At 50.9% G+C, this 26512-nt stretch overlaps 2 protein-coding genes across 16 annotated transcripts in view; one reads left to right on the top strand and one right to left on the bottom strand.

Annotated features, from left to right (window-relative positions):
- Window positions 1–26512, bottom strand: part of LOC121588080 (G protein-activated inward rectifier potassium channel 3-like) — a 69423-nt gene that overhangs the window by 23573 nt on the left and 19338 nt on the right. Inside the window, exon 1 of one of the 4 annotated variants that reach the window (XM_041905634.1) lies at window positions 17655–17948. The exons of 2 other annotated variants lie outside the window; for them this stretch is intronic. In XM_041905634.1, the coding sequence (XP_041761568.1) occupies window positions 17655–17680 (26 nt within the window). In that variant the 5' untranslated portion in view covers window positions 17681–17948. Of the gene's footprint in view, window positions 1–15761; window positions 17363–17654; window positions 17949–26512 lie in introns of those variants that run through there. One more of the 4 variants, XM_041905633.1, reaches the window with a different exon arrangement.
- Window positions 1–26512, top strand: part of LOC121588081 (serine/threonine-protein phosphatase 2B catalytic subunit 3-like) — a 55064-nt gene that overhangs the window by 17717 nt on the left and 10835 nt on the right. For 9 of the 12 annotated variants that reach the window (XM_041905638.1, XM_041905637.1, XM_041905636.1 and 6 more), the window contains exon 3: window positions 26225–26512. This exon is cut by the window's right edge and continues 10835 nt beyond it. The gene's annotated coding sequence lies outside the window, so the exon portion shown is untranslated. The other 3 variants (XM_041905647.1, XM_041905646.1, XM_041905645.1) reach the window with 3 other exon arrangements.

Below are 26512 nucleotides of genomic sequence, written 5' to 3'. Positions count from 1 at the left end.
CTCTCGGCACACGCAACACGTTGGAGCCGACCAGCGTCGCCACGTCAAAAATAGTACCGGATGGTGCGGAAGGTGGTGAGGGCTGGGTGGGAGGTGTTGGCATCAAGAAGGAGCAGCGGAGCGGAAATATGTAACCGTGCAGCAACCGGTGGTAGCGTATGGTATGTGCCCGAATTCCCAAAACCGTGCCACTAGTGACTCACTCACCGACTCCACCACGGCACGCAGTTTGTTTGAATTGATGTGCGAGAGAGAGCGAGGTAGGTGAGTGAGCGAGAGAATGCGCGAGAGAGCCTTGATTGATGCTAAAAGAGCAAAAGGAAGACAGGGAAAACGGGGAATGGGAAAAGAGTATATTCTACACCCGCATACATCACAATCACGATGATGATGATGATGATGATGATGGCGATGATGATGATGATGATGATGATGATGATGATGATGATGGTGATGGTGGTGTAGCAATGATGTAGAACAGAACGGAACAGAACCAAACACCTTGACCTGATTTTTTCATGCACCATTTTGGAATGCCCACCATTATGAAAAAGGAAGAATAAAAAATGGAATCCTTCGCTCGAGCTCACAATGGGCTGACGGTCGAAACCATGGCGAGGCCAGAAATCTAACTTTACTCTTTCATCCCTTCTAATTACCGTTCCATTTTGCGGTCCAAAAAGGAACTTCCTCTCCGCTACCGCCATCGCTTCGCTAATGTTTGGCCCAATGTAACATCCTGTTGAATTTCGCTGCCTTTACGCACACAACGCCCCAAATTATCCGACTCGAAAGCCGAACCGAACGCATAGCGCTGTAAACTCACGAAACACACGACTCCACGAGCACGCATTCCCGGGTGCAGGTTGAATGAAAACATGAATTATTGGATTAGGTTAACCGCCTGCACCGCTATCGCTCAGGGTGACCGACGAGCAGGAGCCGAAGGTTCACTACTACATGCAACATGCCGACAAGAGCCAACGAAACCCCCCCCCCCCCTTCCGCCAGTGGATGCCAAAGTCTAAATCGAACAACTAAAGGGAGGGGGGGGGAGGCGGAAGAAGCAACGACGAAATCGATGATGACATTTCGCTCGTATTACTCGGCTCGGCTCCCTTTACCACCTTCGGCCGGCTGACAGGTCCTAGCGACACATCCTGTGGCTTCTATTACCACATCATGTTCAGGGTTGTTGCTGCTTCGCCTCTGCCATTGCCTCCGCCCCAGGCACACGACCGCAACGATGGCTGTCAACACCGGAATGGATGATGTTTCTTGTCAAACGGTTCCGCAATGGGACAATAACAGTAACGCCGAGGCATCAGGCCATGCCAGAGGGGTGAAGTGAAAGGGTACGAATGAAGGGGATGGAGCGGATGGGGGGAGGCGTTGATTGGGAATACACAAAGTGACAACAGTTGTGCCCTTTTTTCGTCGTGGCAGTGCCAAAGCCCCGTTTCTAACGCCCGCAGTTTGATCCGTCCGCTTTTTGGCACTTGTGATGTGATTGGAAAAAGCATCGAAAGGTTTGCGACTAGCGACGGAATACAAATTGTGTTCGTAATTTAGAAAAGATCGCACGGCATCTTTAATTAAGTGACTGACTGAAGCTGAAGCGGCTCTTCTATGACCCTTTCCGTTAGCCTGTCCAATAAGTTACAACATTGCGGTTGATTTCGCCAAAGACATCATCAACCAACGAGTTCTTTTGTAGAAAGTTTGGGAGTATATGAGACTTTTTTTTCTCATTAAAATCCGCACAACCACTTCACACTGTGGCGACGAACCTTCGAGAGGTTTTCGTCATCACGATTTCCAATAATGTTCCAGCTACCTGCTGGCAAACATTATTGCGATCACCACACCGACATCACACATGAACCCTCGCTCTTTCCTCTCACAATGGCATTGAAGTATCGTTTTCCCCGATTTTGGCAACACCCCATTGTGGAAGAGGAAAAACGATGTGCCATGGCTCAATTAAGATGGAGCCCTGCCGCGACATCCGGAACCGTGCAACCGGAACGAGCGGTCTGATTGATCGTAGCCGGACAATAAGACTTATTCCGTGGTGGGGGCCACGCGCGCAAGACGAAGGTGCAGATGAGGTCAACTGGAATTCGTTAAATGAAAAGTGTCAACCACCGTTGAATGACATGCTGTTTGCTGGGGTGGGGGGGGGGGGAGGGGGGGGAAACGAAATTGCAAAATGATAGCCGTCAGGAAAACCGCTTGTTGGACTTTTGTGGTCAACACTCGTCTGCTCGCACGGAAGTGGAAGGTAAAAAGAAATAGAACGAGACAAGATGGGAGAGAGAGAATGAGGGAAGCGAAGGAGCAAAAAAACAGAGAGAGAGAAAACAGCACGATAAGACGGGTCTTTAGTTGTCGTTGCCTTCCGCAGCCGATTTTCCGTTTGAAATCATTTCCACCGCAACAACAACGCGGGCCAGCGGCTGCCGGCAGCCAGTCGCACGGACACGAACTGCCCTGGGCACAGTTTTATTGTGCTCAGCCAATAACCATTTATCGCCCGCTGGCTGCTGGTGCTTTACTCGGAAGCAAATAACGACGCGCGTTCCCCCAGCCCGCCCTGCGCTGGATGGGAAAAGTTTAAACGAAACTAAATAAATGGACGGCACGTGATTGGAAAGATGAACGGCGCCGGTTGTCGCCCGGTGTTTGTCGCCCGGTGTTGCGCCCTTTTGGCCCGGTGAGCGTTGAGCACCGCTTTGCAAAGCAAACAGTGGAGCTAGCGTTTATGATGATTTACCAGCAAACCCTGCTAAGTGTGACAATTTAGCAATGACGATAAGCGATCAGGCCACCAGCTGGAGAGCCCGTACGGCGAAGGATATTGTTCGCACGATTGCTGCTGGCTTGCATCTATTTAATCATTGGAGAATGAGAATTTATTACACCCAATTTCGCTTCGTTGCGCTCCAAAATCGATACCGCTTTTTTTATGGTGCTACTTGTTCCCTTGACAAAAGTGTGCCTTTCATCGGCCGTGCTGTAATCGAACCCTGGCCGATAGTCGGTAATCTAATGATTGGATTTGGCCATCAGTTCGATAAACAAAAGCAATTCTAAACACAGGCCCATCGGTTCGAACCGTTGCGAATGGAAACCGTTCCATTATGTATAAGAATGTTGCGCTCCACACTCCTTCATACATACTGCGATTAACCTGTCCCCGATCGCTTCCGTAATCTCTAATTCAATCTTCCGTGCCCCTCGGTGTGCGGCCAGCAAAATTTCCTCACGTTTGATAAACAACTCCATTAGGCTGAAGTGGATTGGACAGCACAGCAACGACAAGAAGCTCCTGCCAGTCGGGGCAAGTTCTCGTTTGATCGAACGGAGCCCGGTACTGTGGAGTCGGAGCGTTTCTGCTATCTTTCGAGGAAGCAAAAAAAAACAACAACACAACTAATAAATTGCAGGCGCTCTCTTTCGAGCCTTCCTTCGCCGTCAACAATTTTTTGCCAGCACATTATTTGCATCAAGGGGCGACTCGCTCGCTCCTGGAAGGTTCGTGCTCGCTCGTTTGGCAAGCACGAGAGGGTTCGGCCGGTTCCGAACCAGACCTGCCCGAGTCTTATGGTGTAATTATATTTTTAAATGAATTTGCGATGCAATCTCCCGGGCAATATGATTTCTTGCTTGGGACGCTTGCCGGGTGCGTTGCTACGCTCCAACCAAACGGGAAAGCAAACTGAACGGTTCCCCCCGTTTTTTGCTCACACTTTCTTTGCCGTTCGAGTCGAGCCATTGTCGAACCATCGAGCTGCACCTAGCTGGGCAAAGGAAAATTAATACCCACCAGACCAGAGCGTGAGCTAATTTGCACCATTCCTGGGGCCGATTAAACACACCTTCATCGCGTCATCGTCCACGCGGGCTGGTGGACTTGCTGATGATCGAATGAAAATGTGTTTGCAGCAAATTGACGGTTCGACAACACTCACACCCTCCAGCACCAGCACCGAGCGCTGGTCTGGGACAGGCGGGAAAAAAGGAGCCCAAGTGAGCAAGGAAGCAAAAGGCGCCACAAATCGGTACCAGGGTTGGAAATGGTGTGCAGTCAATATTAACTGCGCCGTTTGCGGCGGGGTGGAAACAGGGCCGGTTCCCGGGCAGGGAAAAATCGAAAACGCTACGGAGACCCCGCACCCGCGCGTCAGCCTGTTTTATTGCATATTAATGAATATCGATTTCATTCGCTGGATTAATAAAATCACTGAAATCAGAAGTGCCCCGGGGAGGAGAAGCGGGTTTCGGGACAGAAACGATACCGAAAGCCCATCACAAACGCATTAGGTTGAGTTGAAAATAGCTGCAGCAAGCAACAAAAAAAAAAACAAAGCCAAGGAAACCCAAGCTGACCTACGGACCCACCCGGGACTACCACGCAGCCCGGGCGAAGGTGGCCGATTTTCATTAAAAGTTGATCGATACGCAAATTTACGCCTGTCCATCAAGCCGTTGCCTTTCGATCGGCCCCTTTTTTTTTCTTAGCCCCGATGAACACAGACATCTATTAATTACTTTGAGCACAAACACAATCCACAACCCTTCGTTTCGAATTAATTTATTTTCTGATTCGGCAAATGCTGCCCCAAACGGCCGACAGACGACCGAAGACTAGAAGTTTTTCCACCGAATTGCTCACTAAATCAATGTCACACTCTGTGCGTCACTGCCAATGCAACGCAGCGTTCAATCAATCCACCCGCTCGCTGTGTGTCTGCATGCGAAACGCATCGACTCGCCCCGAAAATGCATCACACCCGGAAGACAACACCGAAGCGTACGGAAATTGAACTTTAAATTAGCGTCACTTTCCCACCCGCCGCCAAAAATCCACTCGAGTTCGAGACACGAGTTCAGAGCTTTTCCCTTTCCCCGGTCTTCCCCTTTCTGTGCCTCGAGTAATGAGGAAATTGCGTGTCGAATCGAATCTACCTGCGCTAGTGTGCGCGCAGGTACGGCTGCCCAGCACCCTATTATCCCTTTCTGGCGTGTCCAACCCGGCGAGCATTGTACCTGAGTCAGGTTTGCCTGCGCAATTTACCGCGACCAGCACAAATCACATCACCCGAGAGTGTGTTATTTATTTGTTTATTTTATTTCCCTCCTTTTTATGTACGTATGTGTGTGCGAGCCGCTGCAGTTTCCAGTGCACACCTGGCAAAGAAAAGCGCGGAAGTTGGCGTGTTGGCATGTGTCGGGATTTATAATTATGCACGTAACTTAGCCCGGTAACGGTAGCGTTACAATATCCCTGCCCTTCCAAAACCCACCCACAATAAATACCGCGCAGGGAGCGATTCAGTCTCGGGTTCGCCGTCTGCTGTCCATGCGGCATACGAGGCAAACATTTTCTGTGGAATATTAGCCAACCGCACCACTCAGCTAAGCACGTCGACGCTGGCGTTGGTGTTGGTATGCATGCAATGGCTCCCTTCGTCGCCGCCGCTAGTCGCGGGAGAACTGGAGGCTAACCATAATCTGGAAATCGCATTAAATTCATATGGCTGCCTTTCGCTGCAAAACACTGTTGTCGTCGTCGTCGTTGTCGTCGTCGTGGTCGGTGTGCACTAACGGTGTGCAGTGTTGCCTGTCGTCATACATTTTATAACCACCTAAACCATGGGGTACACCAAGGGGAAGAGAGGACAACGAGCAGAAAAGCACAAACGTTACACAGTAATCGTCTCGTCCAATCGTGTCTATGTCTGCGTGTGTTTGTGTGTGGTTGTGTATCTGCTGGCGAGTCAATCGAACGCTTCCCACAGCTCCTCACGACGCACTCGTCGGTTTGCGGAGGCAATTGAGCGGGACGGGAAGGAAAATTATTAAAGCCATGAAATGTAGGAATTTCCCTCGTCTACAATTATGCGCTAGGGCGACGACTTTTAATCCACACAGGCACACACACACACACTTCTTCACTCGCTCGCTCACTCACACACAGCGTGCGAGCGGCGTAACTACACACGACATTAAACGATGGTGGGTACGGTGGGTGGCAAAACGGAACATAACTTCCGTGCTTTTCCGTGGATTGGGCCGGTCGTAAAACTGGTGCCGGTTCCCGTCGCTCTCCTCAGACTTTCGGTTAGGTTGGCGGTTCGGCGTACCTTCGCATTGCTTCATTCTACCACCGAACGCCGAAGAAAAATTACATAAATGCGGCTCCCTCGTTGCTTTCCAACATTTGCCTAATCAAACGGTGGGTGCTGTGCTGCTGCCACCTGGAAAAAGCGCGGTAACAGCAGAGGGAGAGGCTGCTCCATTTTCCCACCTACAAGGCGTGCCGCCGACCGTTTCGTTTGTGCGGAGAGCGCTACACGCTACGCAACATTAAGATTAGCTCGGAGCTATATAAATGAAGATAGCTTGCTGCACACGAGGGAATAGGGTGGTTTTTGTGTTGTAAGAAATGTCCTGCTCGTTCTACCGGCACACAAACACACACACACACCCACACACCCACACGTGGCACAGCAAAAACCCCCAGGAGAGTCAATTACCATGCGCCTCCATCCTTGCTGGTCCTAACAGCACTGCCAGGTCGTTTTTCCACTGATTGCCCGCTCCATACAGGAGAGCACACACAGTTTCCTTTGTTCTGGCAGATCGAGCAATCGACAGGAACTTATTCACTTTTTGACAGTTCAGTTCAAATTGCTTCTGCTCCGTGTCCTACCCCGTGCGCTCAGCATTACTATGCTCCACAGCAAGAATCATCGAAGGTGACGCTCGTTCGTTTCGTTAGGCTAATCATGGAAGAAACCCCCATTCCCTAGCTTCAACTAGCTATGAAGGAAAAGTTACACCACAATGCATTTCACTCTTATCGGAAGCTTCCACGAAATTGACTTTGTTATGCCCGTCCTCCTCCATCTCCTGTGGGATGCTGAGTAAACACACAGTACACTCCCACACACACATACACACTTGCACAATCGAACGCTCATGAACATAATTTTCTTTCGAGATGTTTCCACCGCCGCCTATTGCATCAAATCGATCGACAAACGGTGAAATCAACCAAACAACCGCCGTGAAAGAATGGTTTCACTGTCGCGAGCATGCAAATATTATGCTGCTCCCCTTCTGCTCTCTCTCTCTCTCTCTCTCTCTCTCTCTCACACACACACTCTCTCTCTATCTCGCTCTCTCTTACTCTTAGCATTCCTGCATCAGGAGAAAAATTGAATGAAAAAAACTCTACTGGTTGCGAATAAAAGAGCCACCAAGGGGATGTTTGGGAAATGTGTTCCGTTTGCGCTTTTCCTCTCCCCTCCCCCCCCCGCCCCCCCCTCCCCAAAAAAGAGGTATAAGTCAAAGTTTTACTTTACCCGTTCAATGCCAATTTCCATGATTTTCTTTTGCCAGTTTCAGCAGAACCAAAGTCAAACGCCTTCGCTGAAGCTCGTTAAGAGATCAAGCAAGAAAGATACTGTGTGTGTGTTTGTAATAGGCGTTCTTTTTTTTCTCTCTCACTTTTTCCGCCCCATTGCCCCCATAGCTTCCCGTTTTGCCCTTGCTTCCCCCTGCTCACTGCAAGTGAATATTTGACTTCATTACGCTCACAGTCACACAGATCAGCAACGCTGCGAAGATACGCCGAACTCTCACATGCGATACTGTCGTTTATTCGCTAAGGGAAAGGTAAACGTATGTTGTTTCTCCGAAGCCATAAACTGCTTCATCTTGCACACCGGCTGCCGATAACCTTTTGTGTCAACGGCAAGCTAGAAAAGCGTAAAGGCCACACACACAAAAACAACCACATTTTATCAAAAAAAAAACAGACTGCTCCGACGGGCTCGACACAAAAAATGATGCTCCATTTGGCGGCGAGCGAAACGGGCGTGTGGGTGTGCGAAACACGCGTTGTGACGGCAGCACGCCAAAGCAACATCACGCATACACCTGCCCATTCGTCTAATTTCTTCCGCCCGTTCTCGCACTCCCCACCATACCCTCGGCATTCAGCAAACATCGCCCCCCCTCCGGTTCGGAGATGCCGGTCCACCGGGCGGAATCGGTCCGGAGATATGTTTGCTTTTAATAATTAATTATACACAAACCATAAACCTTTCTACCCGGCCTGTCGCCCGGCCACCCGCCCGATGGTTGACTTCGGCTCTCCAATGGAAATTCTTCTGGGCACGGGACGGACACGGGGTCGCGGTGAGAGCGGATTGAGGCCAGATCATACATCTTCTCCCAGCGAGTTAAAGATCTATCCATGCCGAGGTGATACTGTGTGTTTGTGCGTGTTTATGAAAGCCAGAAAAAAACAAGTAGAAGCAAAGGGAAATCTTTCTCTGCAACCGCTCATTCAACGCCCCCGGGTGCCCGGAAGCGCAAAATGTCTTAAGATCGGAAAGTGCCGATAATGGCACGTGAAGGTAAACGGCACGACAAAACAACCATTTAGCTAAGGCTGAGACAGAGAGAAAGGGAGAATGAGAAAGCTTCTTGCTTTTCCTTTGGTGGCAAGCGGTAGCAAGTGCGAGTGACACTGACACTGGGCGACCACCTTCCATTGTACGAGGGCCCGTCCAAATTACATTAATTTTGACAGTCTTTCGGCGTAAAATAAACAAACCCCAAACAACTGGATGGCAAGGGTGGGTCGTCCGGCGGGTCCCTTGCTAACTGGTAAATTGCTTTATAATCTGCCCGCTCTTTACTTTGCACGTGCCCTGCGCAGGGGGTAGTAGCTTGTGGAACCACTGCTCCCTCCCCACCAAAGCACAAAAGAAGTTGCACCGAAGATAACGCCCGGCCAGATGAATGGGCGTGTGTACTACGGATGTTTTCTTCCTCCTCGGGGCTCATTCATTCCGCAGCCCATGCAAACAAACCATTTCGCCATTTGGCCCGCTTTTTCTGCGCTAGATCACGATCGCAATGTGGCGATACGTTGCAATGGTTTGCCTTTGACTCTCGCTGGCGCTTTTCATGGAAACAGATGGATTCCAGTTTAATATCCATTACACTGTATAATCTTTGGCCTGAAAGCCCTACAGTGCGGTACACGTCGGTATACCCGCTCTCTCTCTCTCTCTTTCGCTTTTGACGGCTTATCACTTGTCAAATTTCGAAAATTCAACTCACAAAACTCATCCCCCGGGGACCCATCGTTCCGCGGCGATAGCAATGGCACAGAGGAGTAGGGAGAATTTCACGAACTCGGAAGTAACCTTCACAGAAGTATGTTTTCCTTCTCTCCCCCCCCCCCCCATCTCTTCTAAACGGATCATTTTCCTAGAATTCCATCATCAAGGTGGCAAGGCAGCTTCGGCAAAGCTCTCGTCAAAGCATTCCCGTACAAAACGGAAGGAAGCAGTCGTTCAGCTGCACACAAGAAAGCGGAGCCCCACCCGCAATGATGTTTTGTATCGATCGCTCTGCCCGTCCCACTCTTTTTGCACACCATCAGCGAAAAGTGAACGCCCTCGCCGCAACGCTACCACCGCCGTCCCGCTTGCCTTGCTTGAGATGGAATAATCATACACAGAATCTATCATCACGAGCACCGGAGAGGCACCAGCCTTAGAACAAAAACGCAAGTGAATCAAAAACTCTCCACATTTATCTAGCAGAGGAGTGTGTTGTTTCGTCGCTCCGCCGCTTCGCTCGCCGCTTCGATTCTGGGTAGTGTTTCGTTTGCTTGGGTTTGATGGGATCTGCCCGGGACAAGACTTAACCTACATCATCGGGCCGGATTCGAGCAGGAAACACAATACAGCACAGGCACGGCAAGAATGCGTACGGAGATTGGCGTGCGGTGGAAAAGGAGGCAAACTCTCGCATGCTTTATTTCGTTTTTCTTTGTTCCTTGAACGTTTCCCCCGCTGGTTCCTCCATTACAAGCAGACGCAATCGTGCCCGCAAGAAGCGTACGGCGAGTTTGGAAAAAAAATCTTATCTCAACAACACCAGCTTTGAAAATTCACACTCTATTCCGGCGCTCTGCTGGCTGGGTGGTGTGATCGATGACAATCTTCAATATGTTACCTGTGTATTATGCGACGAATACACACCATCAAATCTTGCTGACTACAGACAAAGTTGCTGCACGTATGGGTGTACTTAAAAGGCGGATGGATGGCACAAGGACGTTCGACAGAATTCGGTATTCCTTTTTATCCAGGAAAAACATCGATTTCTGCTTACTATTTTCACAGCAACAACAAGATAAAAAAAAACAACTTCAGCCCTTTCAGCAGCTTGCACGCCACGTGTCGGTCCCAACAATAAAAAAAATACTCTGCAAAATTGAATAATGCTGTTCTTTAAGCGAAACCCTCGTAACACTTAGTAAAGTCGAAGAAAAGTTTTCACCCCTGCCCCCCGAGAGGGACGGAGGATGAAGATTGCGAATAAATACTAACTTCATTTGTAAACTCGCGCTCGGTTTACCCACTGCTGGAATGGAAAATGTCACAGGATGTGAATATTTCCACTACCCACCATCGTTTTCCTTCCTCTTCCTCTCGGCTCCATTTTGTTCGCTCTAGCGCGCACACAAAGACCTATCAATCATTGTTCCACCACTATGGCAAGCATGGTACAACCAAAAAAAAAAGCTCGGGACATATAATAGTCTAATCCTAGTCTTATCCAAATTACCCTAGCAAAAATCTATTTCGCTAATGCTTGATCGGATAAAAACTTGCCCATACCCTGTGCCCACCCACCCCTGGTTGCCCTATTTTCCGCCGAGAAGTAGGGAAGGAGGCGAGGTTGACTGTTCGTGCCTACCGAAACTTTCCCTTTGGGGGGCAAAAAGATAGAGCAGATAAGAAAGAGGCTTAACTTAACCTCAATCCCAACGGCCGGCAGATGGGAGCGGGAGGGCATCGTGATGGCTTCATAAATTTTCCCAAGCTCCTGCCCGCCGTGCCGGCCGAAAATCAGGGTCAGCAGCAAACAGCGGTGACTTTGGAGACCGCTCTTTGCGAGTTTTCCGTGAGCCATTACCGAATAAATGTCACCCGGAGTGCCTCCAAGACGACGCATTCCAAGAAGTGGAAATAAAACCAACCCATTTTTAAGCCACATAAAATAGACACACAAAAACACGCCTTTGCTCACCGACTGACGCGGGGATGGAGCAAAGCAGGGGACACAGCCGCAGACAACGCTCTTCTCTCGGTTCGCTCGTTTTTCTTTGCGTCTGTGAGTTTTTTCAAGCACCCACCCACCGCGATACGGCCAGCGAGCACGACCGAGTTTATGCAAATATTCGCCTCTACCCACTATAAAACAACACAACTCCAAACTTTGCAGCACCGATTTCTTCCAACTTGCTGAACAGTAAAACACGCCGGCTAATCAAAACAAATCAAATGCATAAAGCTAGCAAACAAAACGGAGCGCGGGCAACGAGCGGGGCCAGAACAACACACACACACAGCACAGCACAGCACAGCCGAGGCGCAGGCAAAACACACGCCATCCTTTGTGAGCTGATTTCCATCTGCGCGCGAGAGCTTGATTGTCCTTTCGGAAAAAGCGGGCCATTGGTATTCAAAGCCCGGGCAACAGTAAACGGCAACCGTCCGCTTCCCGATGCGTGCAGGGTTAACGGGGTGTAGTTAACATAAAATGAAAAGACGGAACGTTTTCTTTTGCGCAGCTGCTTCTTGCTGCAAGCAGTCTTACAGAAAAAAAAACAGCGAGTCCCCTCGATGAAAGGCGAAACCGACGCTCAGCGTAACGCTGCCTTTCGGAGTCGGACCTTTCGCAGAGATTATTTCCACCGAGTGGGTGTGGCCACTTCCGGCCCGGAACATGGCTGATTAAATGTCCCACGCGCAAAACGTGCACGCAAAAGCAGCAGCAACGCCGACGCGAAATAAAAAAGACCTGTCTCGATAAATATTTCCCTTACAAATCAATTCACTGCGGGGTCCACACTCGATATCAAAGCCACCTCCTTCCCCCGTTAGCAGCCATTTTTATCTTGGGTAGTTTATAGCTGCTAGCTGTCGGTTTTGGCAGCGCCGAATGCTGCGAGACAACTGTGTCAGTCCACGCACGTCCACGATCGGTTCCATCGAAAGGGAGGAGGAAAGCGAGAAAAGAGCGCGGAAATTGACGCATAACCACAATGCTCCACACACACACATACACATCGTATCCGTACGCGGACCCGGAAGGAGCGCCCTCAATCACTCGATTGGACAGCCGACAGTCATGTTGAATGTTTTATTACCCACTTTTCGCCCCATGCGCACCCCGGAGCCACTGGTGACACTTTCTTTAGCAACTTTTTGTTTGACTTCCCACGCCCGCACACAACGCGGACCGCAGTTTCGAGCGCGTGGTGCTGCCCTTTTTCCGATTGTCAACCGCACAAGTGAGCAAAGAAAATTAATCTACCATCAACTCCCCACCCAAAACCAAATCCGACCTGACCCGGCACACGTGCGGCTGCCTTCGTGGGACGGTCCAGGGGGGAGCGGGGTGGCTTGGGAGGCGACACGGTTACCCATCAATTGGTTAATTATCATGAATGTATCGCAATCAACCATATGCCACCGCCGGAATGGTTCCGGCATATTTTTACTTTACCACCGGCTAGGCGGCTCCATTTTTCACGAGCAACCAGGCGCCTCCACGTCTGTGTCTCGCGCGCCGGCACATGGAAGGAGATGAAAAATGAACCTAATCTACTGCGGAGCCTTTCACGATTCACCAATACGGCATGCGGCATGTGTGTGTGTGTGTGTGTGTGTTTTTGTCCTGGCTAAGAAAACACACAAAATATATACTGAATCTAGCAGCCATGAACAAAACACACCACGAGAGAGTACAGTGCGGACACGGTCGGTACGTCTTTCTAGACGAAACTTCAGAGCAGTGTTTTATTTTTCTACACTCACACGCTCTTTATAGCACTACACTATACACGCGGCTGGTATACCATTTGCCAGCCCTCGAAGCGATGAGCTTTCCCTCGTGCGGTTTTGTGCATTTGCTGCCCACAATTCACGAGGCCCACTCGCCGTTCAGCAACGAATCAAAATTGCCTAGCGCAAAAAATAAATAGCTAAAATAACCAGCACACAGCACACAAGACGCGAGCATCGCAAAACATTATCCCATGCCACGGTCAGCACCCGTCGGCATAGTTCTGGTTAGTACGGTTACGGTAGAAAACCCCTTGTTCTCTTATCGGTACGCTTGTTGGCCCGAATTTTCCACCCACATGGCGCACTCCACACATACACACTACCGCATGAAGTCGTAGGCCACACATCCCGACCGTGTGAGCTTTGAACCCTTATGAAATGAACCTCCGGCGATACGCCGCGTGTGTCGCTGCAACAGTGTAGAATCCTTCCAAGCGCACCCATTCGGAGCTGAAAAGATGACATTGCGAAAGGATTCGGAGAGCAAAATCCTGTTCCCAAAGCGAAGTAAAAAAAACCCTGGGAAGCGCTTAAAACGCTGTGCATGACATTAACGTGGCGCCCGGCAGCTGTGCCACGCTGATGCAGAAGCCGGACCAATGGCGGCTGCAATATGCCGAAATACCGCCCAGTTTCTGCCAAAGAGCACAACGAGCGACCAGTATTGGGGTTGGAATGGATATGAAGGACGAACTTGTCGTGGCGCTTTGTCCAATGTAGGTCAATCCGCTGAAATCCAACCATAGGGGAAAAAACGAAGAAAAAGAAGAACGAAGGTCATGTCCCATACACACAGGCAAGCTCAACGGGGGGAAGCCACGACATGAGCATGGAATAAAACCAACTAATCTTAATCCAGCCTTCTTTTTCTGTCCGTTCCACATGAGCTTCCGGTTTGCGGTCGAAATTAAGCTTCCGAAAACACGTACGAGCGCCTGATCGGGTGAACGAGTGACGAGTTTTCTCGATAGCGTGTATCTGCTACTTTCATTACAGTAATTACCCAGCCCCAACGGTACAAGCCGATAAAACGGAAAAAAGGCGAAGCGCTCAGCTCTCCTTCCGCCCTGTGGCGTTGTCCTTCGATCGGCCCTACCCAGCTTGTGCCCCGTCCAGCGATCGGAACAAGCTGATAATGAGAAGAAAAAAAAACGGCGAGCATTTAAGCCGTAGCCGTGAAGCGCGCTCGCGCCCTAAAACGGACACCCGCTTATCACTCCGGCACACTCGCAGAACCTACATGGGCGCGCGCGAGCGCGTTACCGATCTTCGTCACGCAATCGCACCATGAAGAATGGCCGCCCGGCAGGCCAAAGGAAGCAAAGCACATTTCCTTGCTCTTCGGGAATCTTCTTGCCGTTGTGGGTGTGTATGTGTGTGTATGTTTTTTTATCGCTCTCTGGAAGGTCAAAGCAATGAAACGCATTCGGATGGGCCGGTCATTTCCCAGGAGGGCTATCGCAATCACCCGGGCAGCTTTTCCCCGGAAACGATTATCAAAGTTTGACCTTCAGATGCAAAGCGAACGCTGCCGAGGAAGACAATATATTAAAGAGGAAACTATTGCTTGGAAAACAAAACCGAACCCGAACGTGTTTAGCTACAACGCAAGGCCAAAACCAGCGCCAAAATGAACGACACATACGACGGTGATATTATTAATTCACTGCATTACTCTGCATTGCGCTGGCGAATCTTTTGAAAAAAAATACAAGAAACTTCCCCATGGCAGTCCATACATCACGACACACGCTCACAGGGCGGCACATTTGTTTAGAAAAGCGAAACGAAGTACAAAAAAACCAAACACATTCCTTTTGCGCCGAAAAAAAAACGAAACAGAAACGCAAATAAAAACCCCTCACACCCACCTACAAAAAAAACCGGGGAAGATGGAGAAGAACAAGGACAGGTTTTACTCCACCCGTGCTCGAGCCACAGTCACATCTGTTTGATTTGCAGCGTGTGTATGTGTATGATTGTGTGCTTATTTTCCTTCCCTTTTTCATTTTGCTGTTGTTGCCCCATTGGCACTACGCCTTAACGGCCGTTTGGTGCGCCGTTTTTCATTGTTGCTACCGTTTTTTTTTTTGTACCAGTTTCTGTTTCTGTTCGGCCCGAAGTAGTGGCCAAAAGTTAAAAATACCCTCGCGGCCATACCGCAATGACTCACGGCTTGGTACACTATTATCAACACCAACACAGCATCTGTACCTGTACCGCCACGGCACGACACAATACGGTCTTGGTCGTGACGACCCTCCCGCTCTGTCCGTCCTCCCTGCCGCGTGGCCAATGGTCAAAGGGTGTCAATTACATCTCACGTCGCACCTCACCCATCCCCCCACGCTGGTCACGAGAATTGGCCCAGCCGACCGACAATCGGTAAATGTCTAGCGTAGTTGTGTCTTCTTTTTGGTTATCACCACCCACCAGCCGCCCGCTCCTACCCGTGTCACTTGGCAAACTCGCTTGTGCCGTTGCTCATCAAAGGAAAGTAAGCGACAGAAGATGAATGAGAAAAACCCGCCAATCCACTCACATGTTCTCATCACACAGACACACACACGCGCGCGCGTTGCTGCTCAAATGGACCAAAGCAAAACGACCCCGAATGAAGAAAAAAGCGTTCCATCATTCGCCACCATTTTGTCTCCCATTGGCTCGAGAAAAAAAAAGAAACAATCCATCTCATCCCATTCCCAGTCCGGAGCACAAAAAAAACGGGACGAGTGGGAAAGTAAACAACCTGAGCGGTGGAAGCGAAGGGAGGGTGAAGAAAATTGGACAAAAAAGTCACAAAACACCTACTTGAGCATTTCCTCGTGCCAGTCCGGTTCCGTGGACGATGCTGCCCATTTGTCGTTGTCAATCGCTATCGATATCTGGCTGAAGCACGGTTTCAGCTTCCTCGCGGCCATGGCCATACCGTAGCCGCCGCCGCCGCCGCCGCCGCCGCCGCCGCCACTGCTGCTGCTAACGACGATTCGCCTCCACCACCGCCGTAGCTGGTCAAACATAAATAAATTTTCCCGTTCGCTCACAAACACCACCAACACCGCTGCCACGGAGCAGCACCGCTTTCCTTTGCCAACGGACCAACACACACACACACACAGTAGTCGGGAAAGCAAGTTCTTCCAAACGCGCAGATTTGGACACGTGTCCGGGCTGATCTTGTCTTCGCTCTGTTTGCCTTTTCTCACCCGCTTTCAAAACTCCCTCTCCATTCGCCTATACACGTGTGCACCGCATTTTAAATACACATCCCGACCATCATCGGCAGCACCAGCCGGTACGCCACCTGTTTGTCTGTGCGGCAAACTTTAAACACCACCTTACCATCATCTTTCAAAGCCTCACTTAAAGGCAGTACACGTCTTGGAGGTGTAAATTGCATCCACGATGGAAAACTGCCGCAAGCGAGAAGAAGCGGGACACTCTCTTTACAATTCCACCCACTCGGCACCTGGGCAGGTTTGAGCCGTGTCGTTTTACACCATCACCACCCCCGCCCTCGGGCCCCTCGGGTTGACACAATGGCAAGGTGCGAGAATGGACAGAGGGCGAACGCGAACGCGCCCAGAAGGCTAATGATGTTGTCGCTTTCAATTTTCGATTACGTTCGGTAGCAAAAAGCCCATCCGACGGCTCGTCACCCGCGTTTGTTGGCCACGTTCTACAGCAATATCAACAAACCAACCGGCCCCCGTGATGCTGGAAGATGCCCAGCGGCGCTCTTTAACCACTACGACACAACCAAGACAACTGCTGCACTGCTTGCCCGGTTCCGTAACACAGTGGCTCACATTTCGTTCAGTGGCTCGCCACACCACTCGCTGACATTTGATCCGTTGAGTGGTCGAAGCTACTAAGCACCACCGACCACAACAAGCGCCAATCCACTAACACACACACACACACAGACCCGCGGCTCCGCATTGACAGATGGAAACGTCAAACGAGCGTAGAAGCAAAACAAAGCATTACCATTGTCCGATGTGACGCAGCCTGCTGCGATGGGACGATCTCAAGAGCGACACGATCGAGTGCTGCGACGCTGCAATCCAAAACTGACAAAAGCTGCTTAGCGAACCCGTCCCGAAACATTGCCGATCGATCGCTACACACTGCGACAACAGTTCAGGAGTGTCAATTGGTGTGTTTTTTGTGTGTTGTTTACGCTAGTTGTGAAATGGTTGTGCATGAGAACGATCTAAACATGCCCCAAAACCAAACCCAACTCTAGCGCTACTTTGAATCTTTCACGCTTCAAACCACTCACACACACACACACACAAACGCTCTGCTCCGAGACTCCTTTGTAACAAGTGACACTTTGTGCCTGTTTTGTTATGTCGCCACAACTCCCTTGATAGCGTGGGCAACAGCAAAAAACACATACACACAGCCGAAAGGAAGCGCAAATCGCCGCGGATGCGGATGTGTGGGTGTCTTTTTAATTGTACGATAAAAATAACATACAGCTGCGCCATCTACGGCGTTACACACTAACACACACACCGCTGTTTGTTGCAGCTTCGGTTCGCATTGTTGGGCCCCTTTTTATTCGGCACCATCCAAACCTACACAGGACTTGTAGTGTGCGTGCGTGTGTGTTTGAGTGCGGCTCGAAAATTCAACGCTCGTCGAGGGTTCATGGCGTCACCGTTAAAATTAAAACCATCATCCTAACCAGCTCACCTTACACTGAACCAGGTACCCTTCATGTTCCTGCTGCTGCACCGAATGTCCTCCGTCGCTCCGCTGCTGCTGGCTGCCCCTGGCGTGCACCGTGCCCTTTTTGCGGCCTCTCTCTCTCTCTGCTCACACACTGCAAAGCATCGCTTATTAGCGCCCGCACTGTCGCACTGTCGATAGCGCAGCGCCACCGCTGCGTAGACCCTAGGCTAGGGCACTCAGCAGACGGCTTTTGTCACCACACCACCGGCCCGAGCACACCGACCTCAATAATTGAGCTATCAATATTCAATCTCAGTGCGCTCGCCCGCACCGTTGCGTGGGTCGCTCAGTGGCAGAGCAGACGACACGCAGAAGTCTCGCCTTACTCTCCGTGCGGACGATGCGGGCCGCGCAGGAAGCAGCAGCCCCTCTCCCCATGTGCTTCGCCAATCACGCATGCTAACGCAGACTTTTGCCGCATGAACCTCACACACAATACACTCACACAGCATCAGGATTGTGTGTGCGTCCCGAGCGCCGAGGTCGTCGGATCCCCTCGGCCGTGTTATATCCCGCGTGTTCCCTTTCTCCCGCGACCCAGCACCCTGCAAGTGGAAAATTAAATCGTTGAATATTTTAGTACATGCACATTCGCGCGCATACCGAGCTGGCGCGATACTTTGCTTCCTCGCCTCCTCTCGCCAGCTTCCCCGCGGGGCAAAGGTTCGTCACGTCTTCAGCCCTCATCGTTCGGAAGAGAAGCCACCGGAATAATAACAATTCTGACATCATTTTGGAGCTAGTTGGTGCTGCTGCTGACAGATTCGGTGCCACAGCCACAAAAGAATGGGAAGGCAAACATCCCGACAGGGCTTCCAGGGCAGGCGAGAGCCACGCAACGGCACCGGGACGAACAAAACACCGAATCGATTCGACGCTCTGAATCGCGTCTCATCAAACAGGTGCTTTCCAGTGGTGCTGCGAGCAGTTTTCCACCGTGTGATCCGTCAATTATAAAAGCGGCACAAGAGGGAACACCACTAACCTACCCACCCGTCCGCCGGGCGACTCCTGCGTCTATCGATTATAGTTGAGCCTTCCGCTGCTGTGTACCGGATGGGCAGGAAATAGCGCCACTCACACCAGCCCGAGAGCTGCTGCCGTTGCTGCTACCGAAGCGGGATGAGCTCCTTTGTCCTGTTTCGCGCTCGTTCCGCGGAAGCGACTTCACTGCTGGCTCGTTGACGACGAGCATTCATGAATAAAATATCAACTTCCGCGGTTGGTGCTCGTTCAGCTTCGACCCGAAACTGCCCCGAAACGAGAATGCCTGTGTTGGTTTGTCGTTTTTTGACGCTTTCCATAAATCAACAATACACACCGCGCGAACATTCCGCGAACGCAGCGAGCGCGTGCTTTTCCAATTAACCGCGCTTGGCGGGGGGAGAACGGCGCTATTGTCTCTGCAGCAGGACAGGACGCGGTCATAACCTCAAACAAATCATCAACCGCGTTCCGCGTGTGATTAGCATTTTTGGCCACTGTGAGTTGTTGTTCGCGATTTACAACGATTCTTCGGACAGGCGGACAATCCTCTGCCATCCTGATTTGCTTGCGTAGTGCAAACTTTTTTGACAGTGGAATTTGCGACGCGAATTTTTGCACTCAAACACTGCCTCACATTGCTTCGGAATGCCCGAGAATCTTTAATTAGTCTGTGCAAAAGTTGAGTTTACTTCGCGTTTTTCTTCATCGATTTTCCCCTCCGCACTATCGCGCAATTATTTCGGCGCAAAGCAATTGTAAGAACCACTTCCGCTCCAATTTCAAACAATCGCGCACAGTGCTAAAACGCTTGCCAGCGTGCCAACAATTTGCGGCAAAACAACAAGTTCAATTAACGAACCGATAGCCCCCCCTTACAACCACGACAATAAACTTAAGCAACTAATCGTCGCTCCGAACGCGAACAACAGGGACAACTGCTTCTATCAATTCGTGGTTCTCCGATCGTACGTTGTAAACTTACTGCTTGGCCCCGAAAATCCTTCCCCGCCCGACCGAAGAACTGCAGCTGTTCGGCAGGAGCGGAAACTTTCACCCTGGGCGCGGGTTGCGGGACGGATGAAAAGTTTTAATTAATTCCATAATTCACTCCACCGAAGCATCTGCGATTCCGTGCGACCACTTACCGGCTCTGGGTGGGTGGAATCTTCCCTGCGGAATGCAATGTGCAGCAGCAACGGTTGGACAACGGTTTCCAATAAAATAGCTTCAATTTATAGCGCATGTTTTCGTAGGGAGAGGGGGGGGGTTGGAGGGGGAGAGCTTTTATCCCAATTGTTATGGGTGAATTCAAAAGAATATCATTCAAATCAAGTACCAGCACGAAACTAATTTTATAAGCTTACGAATTTGTGTTCCAATTCCAATGCACCTCCAAGCGAATCTTCTGCCGATGTTCCGAACCAAAAGCCGTGCCATTCTCCGTAATACATTGGGAGGAGTTGGGGAGGAGGAGATTTACATTCATCACCACCTCTTCCTCCCGTGGGGGCGTGGAAGGGGGTCTCCGTAATATCATCTCCCCCCTTCCCATCCCAATTGACTCGGAAACCAATTAATTGTCCACGGACCTATGTACATTCCGCAAATTATGTCAACAAACACCGGCTGGGTCGTCGTGCTGTCTTACCTGCGGATGGAGAGAGGGAAAAGAGAAAAGGAGAGAGAGAGAGAGAGAGAAGATACTATTTAGAGAGCACACATAAACATACAACCGTCGGCGGGTCCGCAATGGAGAGGGCGCACAACAACAGCGGGCAAGCAGAAAATGGAGAAAATGGTTACAAAATTATCTCGTTATCAGGAGGGGGAGGCGGCACCCGGCTGTGCGGTACATTCTTAGCAGGGCGGGCAGGCATATAATTAGTGTGGTAATTTTCTTTTAAACGACACCAACACCGGTAGCAGTTGGTAGTGGCGGGGATGCCAACCCCTTCGGCTCGCCCCACTGCGGGCAAGCGTTGTTTGACGACGTAAAGAGAGACGTTTTGGGCCACCGTCGTCGTCGTCGTCGTCGTCGTTTGCCTTTCCTAACTCGTTTTTCGGTCCGGCCAGTGGACCGGCGGTGTGGTGAGGCTGCGGTTTACTACACGCCACGAAAACCCACCAGCCAAATGATAGAGCAAGGGGGGAAAGGGTGCTGCAACTACTACTATCGTTGCTTTTCTCTTGCTCGCGGCCGCCTCCCCCTCTTGTTTGCAGAGGCTCTGACACGGCTGTGTCGCGCAGTGTATATTGTAAACATTCTTCTGACACCCACACACATGACGGCGAGTGGCTTGAGCCGCCTAATGACACACATTATTTACCGCGAGGCAAAGCAATCGTAAAATAATGAACATTTTGTTACAATTTCCAGCTGCGAGAGGGCTGGCGAGATGCGAGTTTATCTAATTCATTGCGCACCGGCCCCAGCTTATGACAGCGCGCTTAACACCTACCCAAAGCAAAGGCCCCGAAGCGGACCGCGCACCCGCCGCCTGTTTACTTTGCAGGGGGCGTATATAAATTAAAATTAAAATTATGTGTAAATAATGCCCTTCGCGAAATATGGTAGCTAAATAAGAGATCGTCGAGATCGTGTAAATAATTCTACACCACTCTTCCTCCCCCCCCCCCCCGGAGGGTGCAGCCTTCCCCCTTCGCCTCCATTGCTTCGTCACATCAAATCACATCCCATCCGCCAGCCACAAAACGATGCGCCCGAGATTGAGACGTGTTTATCATGCCAATTCTCAAAGTAACACATTTCGGTGTGTTTTTGACACATCAATTTCGGTTGTTTTTTTTTTCTGCGTCTTTTTCATCCACTGCAGTCCTCCTCCTCGCATCGCATTTTCCGCGGCAACGGAGATCAATTGCTTTTTCAGCGAGCGGTAGAGGGAAGGGAGTAGAATGATGGCGAAGGACACGATACCGCGAATGAAGGAAACGAATTACCCATTGGTGGTGGTGGTGATGGTGGTGGCGGCGACGGGTGCACATAATGCTGCGCTAGTGGGCAGATTTAATTTTAGATCTGTGTTGCTCTCGCGGGCCTCGGACCCGGCCACCATCACTGAAGCTGACCCGGCCCCGGCAAAATCGGTCGTCTATTATTGCCACTCCTGCCCTCCACCACCAACAACCCCAATGGCATGTCCGGCCCTTTACCGTCCGGTCGGATCCATGACGAAGTAATTACTTCATTAAAATCTAATTCACCCGACGCCATCGACGATCGCATGCATGTGTACGGATTCTCGCGCTTTCCTCTCGAAGGATGGCGTCTTAATCAACGCGTCCACATCGACCGCACACACACAAAGGCTGTTTTTTTGGACACGCTTGTACTGGGGGAGCTCCTAATCGCAATCGACATGGATCGACACGAATCAATCGCAGCCTTCTTCAGCACTTTCAACGTCTTCTGCCCTATCGTTGTCACCTTGACGACGCTGTCAGCTGTGCACACGACCGGCACCTACGGAGTGATGGAATAATTGACACCCTCCCAACAATCGCGATCGTCTCCCCGTCGCCAGCGTCCTAGATTAAAAGGCAAAAAGGCACATAATACCACAGCCCCACCGTATCGGTACCTCTCCCCCTTCGATCCACACTCTCTGGTGTGTTCGAAAAAGTCATCGATCGATCAACCGATCCGATCGGCCGGTCGCGTGAGCTTCACGTTGGCTCTGGGGCCTGGCCTGGTAAGTGGGACCCCTCCCCGCACCGCCGAATAATTAAACGGCAAATCACGCACACGATGCAACGATGCGATCGTTCGCTAAATTCAGGCCAACGCGCGGATGCGGGGCAGCCAAGGGATCGGCAAGGGCGCTCTCGGGCAAGGTGTGCGTGAGAGCGCGCTAACGCAAGAGCACGAGAGCATGATCATCTCACTAGGGCTCTCTCGTGCGGTCCTGCTCGCTCTGCGCTGCTTGCTCTCCGCTCTTTTGCAGCATCTTCGGCGGGTATGGTCCAAGTCCAAAAGATGATCGCGGAGCAAATACACAGCATGGAATATCATTACCAATCCTATCATGCACTGACAACTACTTTACTGATAATTTATACTCGAAATGTAACCCGAACCCGGCATTACATCCGCTTCATTCCCGCTTACAACTACTCACACACACAGGCTGGCTGTGCGCTCTCTCTCTCTCTCTCTCGCGCACGCAATGCCTCTTTCGCTCTCGTTCGCGAATCTCTCTCTCTCTCTCTCTAGGTCGCTTTCGCGTCGGCCGTGTCTCGCCAAACTGGCCGCAAAACGCTGGCTCCATCTACGCGCCAGTTATTCTCCCGTAGTGTACCGTAGCAGCTAGTAGGCCCGGGCGGTGTTGTTTCAAGCGCTCGTCGTACCTTTTTGGCGTGCATTGGCGATCTCCCCGCCGCTACTTTCGTTTTATTACCGTGCCTCTACGCAAACGTTTCGGTTACCCGTTTTGTTGTTGTGTGTGTGTGCTTGTTTTTTTTTTTTAATTCGGTCACTCGTTTGTTTTACTGTTTTCTGTGTCACACCGTTCAGTTCGCAGTTTAGCACTGTTTTTAGTTTCATCGTTGTGGCTGTTGTTTGTTTGATTGCCTCGTTTTACTACCCCACACACACACACTTACACGCCAACCACTTTAAAAGGCCGCTACACCAAATTACGGTGCAGCCTCATCATCCGCACGCCGCCGCGAGAGCCTTTTTTTTAGCCCCGTAACCGTATTTGGATTTTATCGTCGTGTTCGCGCCACCATCGTCATCACCGTCATCGCCGTCATCGTTGGCACAGCACGTGTGTGTGCGCGTGTGTATTTGTGCAACTGTGTGTGTGGTCACGCGTGTCACATCCTTCGGTCATACTCGTCGCTAGTGCTGCATCGACGACCACCACCATCATCATCATCATCATCATCATCATCGCCGTCGAAGTCGTGGTCGCTGGCCCCAGAAAGGTGCGTTGAGCGGTGCATATTTACATTGGGTGACAATTCACCGCCATCACGAAAGCGAGGGCTATCGTGTGCTGCACACACTGTTGCCCACCTGTTGCCGGCAGTAGTGTGCGGTGATGAACCTGTCTTGCTAGCTCCCCGCCACCCTCCATTACTGCCCCACCGCGGACGGTCATGTCGCACGGCCATCGCCGCGCTTGCAGAGACTTATTTTTATTCCTCTTGTGCCGCTGCTTTCGGCCGCCTTTGATCGAGCCCTGTAGCTGCTGCACCCGGGTCATCCCTTTACTCTGTGCGTGTGCGTGTGTGTGTGTGTTTGTTTGTGTGCATGTGTGAAGTGGAAGAGCGAGCAGGGCCGATAATTTGCCCTGTCGTTCGTCGGCGCGAACGACTTACGCGGCTTGACCGAGGTCAGGATACGCACTGCAATGGCGAAATGTACGGCCGTGTGTGATCACCAATTCGGCACACACCGACGGGTTGTGCCCGTTTTTGCACACGATCGACAGCCGGCAGAAGGCGTGCAAGTTGCATTAAAGCTTTCACCGGACGTCCATATTGAATCGGACGTGTGTGCATTTACATACGCGCTGCTTGTCGTCGTAGCTCCGTTGTCTATCTTTACGAACCACACACAAACACACAGACACACACACGTGCTGAAAAGTGTAATGGAAGACAGAAAAAAAGAACAAGCACCCCTTTCTCTCGCAGATCATTAATCCCCGTGACGATTGTAATGCCGCGACACCGTTGGGATTTGCACGGCACCCAGGCGTTGGAGACAACAGCCCCATCTAACCACCGTTTGACCCACACCGAAGAGCAGGCCGAAAAAAGCACATGACAAACCTACCCTGCCCCCCCCCCCAAAGAACCGTGCAGTTCGTGTCCTGCAGGAAGAGGGGCGTGCGGGGACCCGTGGTTACGGTTGATTGAAAGCGGAACCTAAACGACATTGACAGCGGCGTGCCGTGCGCCGTTCGTGTGCCGTGCTGTTAGCCGTGCTCCTGGCTCTGCTCAGCTGCCTCGTTTTGGTCCACAAGCGGCTCCACCACTCCCCCCCCCCTTTACCACCACCAGTAGGCAGGAACAGTAGTAACGGCGGCATCGCGCATCGTTCGACCATATTTTATTCAACCTCCGCACCCTACCCACGGTCGGACAGCCCGGCCCCCGGTTACACGGTCTCCATTTTCCATCCATCAATCTTTGCGCCGCCTCTCTCTCTCTCTCTCCCCTCGTCCCGCTCCGTCCGGGTGGGTTTTCGCTTCTGTGTGTCTAGCACACGGCACGGGGGGGGGGGATAGCATTCGCATTTGACAGCCAACTAAACAATCATGCCAAAAATACGACGTTACGCCTGCCACGGCAGGGCCGTTCGCTTTCCTCTTCCCTACCCTTCCCCCGCTACGTACAAACGCCCTGGTCCATTCCGCGCACGGTCGCCATGTTGCCGCGTCCGTGTCTGAACGCGCGAGAGAGAGAGGGCACGATGAAGCACGCGCCAAAAAAGAAAATCCACGCACAAACAACGTTTACCGAGTTTACTCACTCGGTGTCGGCGGGCCACAACCTGTGAGGACCTCCCGTTGTTTTTTTTTTTCTGTTGGCCCCCTTAGACCAACACACGCTGCAGGTCGGGCGCGATTTATGCGGTTTTGCATGTGTGACACACTGGCAGTGGTACTGGGGATACTTGGAAGATTGGATCAAGAGCCAAAGTGATCAAGTGTGTCGATCGTCCATCCGCGGCATGTGACCAGGTGTTTAGTTGGAGAGTAGGGGGGGGGGGGGAGGGTCATTTGGAAGCGGCAAGAGGATGGTCACAGTCGTGACAAAGTCACACAAACAGCAAGCTGGTTGGTGGCCATTTTTTGTCACACCAAGCGGGAACCTTGTCTTGTTTTTTTTTTTTTTTGGCTTGTTGGCACCTACTGCGCACCAAGTACAATGATGTGGTTGATGGAAACGTGATGAAAGTAGGTGATGCAAACCAAATTAGACTAATTGCTTCGATCGAATCCACAGGTTCTGTGTGGATGAAAATGTTCCATTAACCAACACACGCAAATACGTTCATTATTTTCTTTTTTTTTTATATCATCACTTCTCTCGACATTCAACGCCTCGAAACTGCCACTCGCCGATCGTCCAACTGTCAGCAAAACCCATTCGCAATCTTGCAACCAACTCCATACCACACACACAAGTACACACGTATTACGGCAATTACATTCGAGTAGACTGAAAATTAGAATACCGAGCGCTGCAACGTGACGATTCCCCAGTCCGCCATATGTTTGCTTTGGGTTTGTGAAGAAGAAAACATTCAACAAATACCGGCTACAGACCGTGGGCAATGCGATGGGGGCGGCGACGTGTTGTGTGCGAACGACTTGGACCGAAACCCAAACATGCTTGTTTAGATTGCGAGACGATCGAGAATGGGAACCTTTGTGACGATCGCTGGCAAAACGATCGTCCTCTCCCCGTTCGATTGAAGTTGTCCTCTATCGATGCTAACACGTTATCTTGTACACGAGCTGAACTGAATCCCCATTTTCTAATAACGTTTTCTATTCTTCTCATTTTAGGGCACAATTTGCTGCAGCCAGTGGAGCTGTGTTTATCACTACACACCGGATCCAAACGAGGACAAACGCGAGGAATTGTTTCGGCAGGGCCGAAGCAGCAAATACAACAGCAAACACCACGCACTAGATCGTGCACACTGGTTGGAACGTACGGAACGTCCGCCGACCCAACTTAGTGATGCAATTTTAAGTCAGCGGCAAATCGAGCAGCTCTACGGATAGCTTGTAAACAAAGCCAGGCAAAAAAAAACCAGAAAGCGTCTTAAAGCAAAAACGGATATCTTACAG

The sequence above is a fragment of the Anopheles merus genome, chromosome 2R, assembly GCF_017562075.2.
Source record: "Anopheles merus strain MAF chromosome 2R, AmerM5.1, whole genome shotgun sequence".
Taxonomy (NCBI): domain Eukaryota; kingdom Metazoa; phylum Arthropoda; class Insecta; order Diptera; family Culicidae; genus Anopheles; species Anopheles merus.
This window is presented reverse-complemented; position numbering and strand designations above follow the sequence as displayed.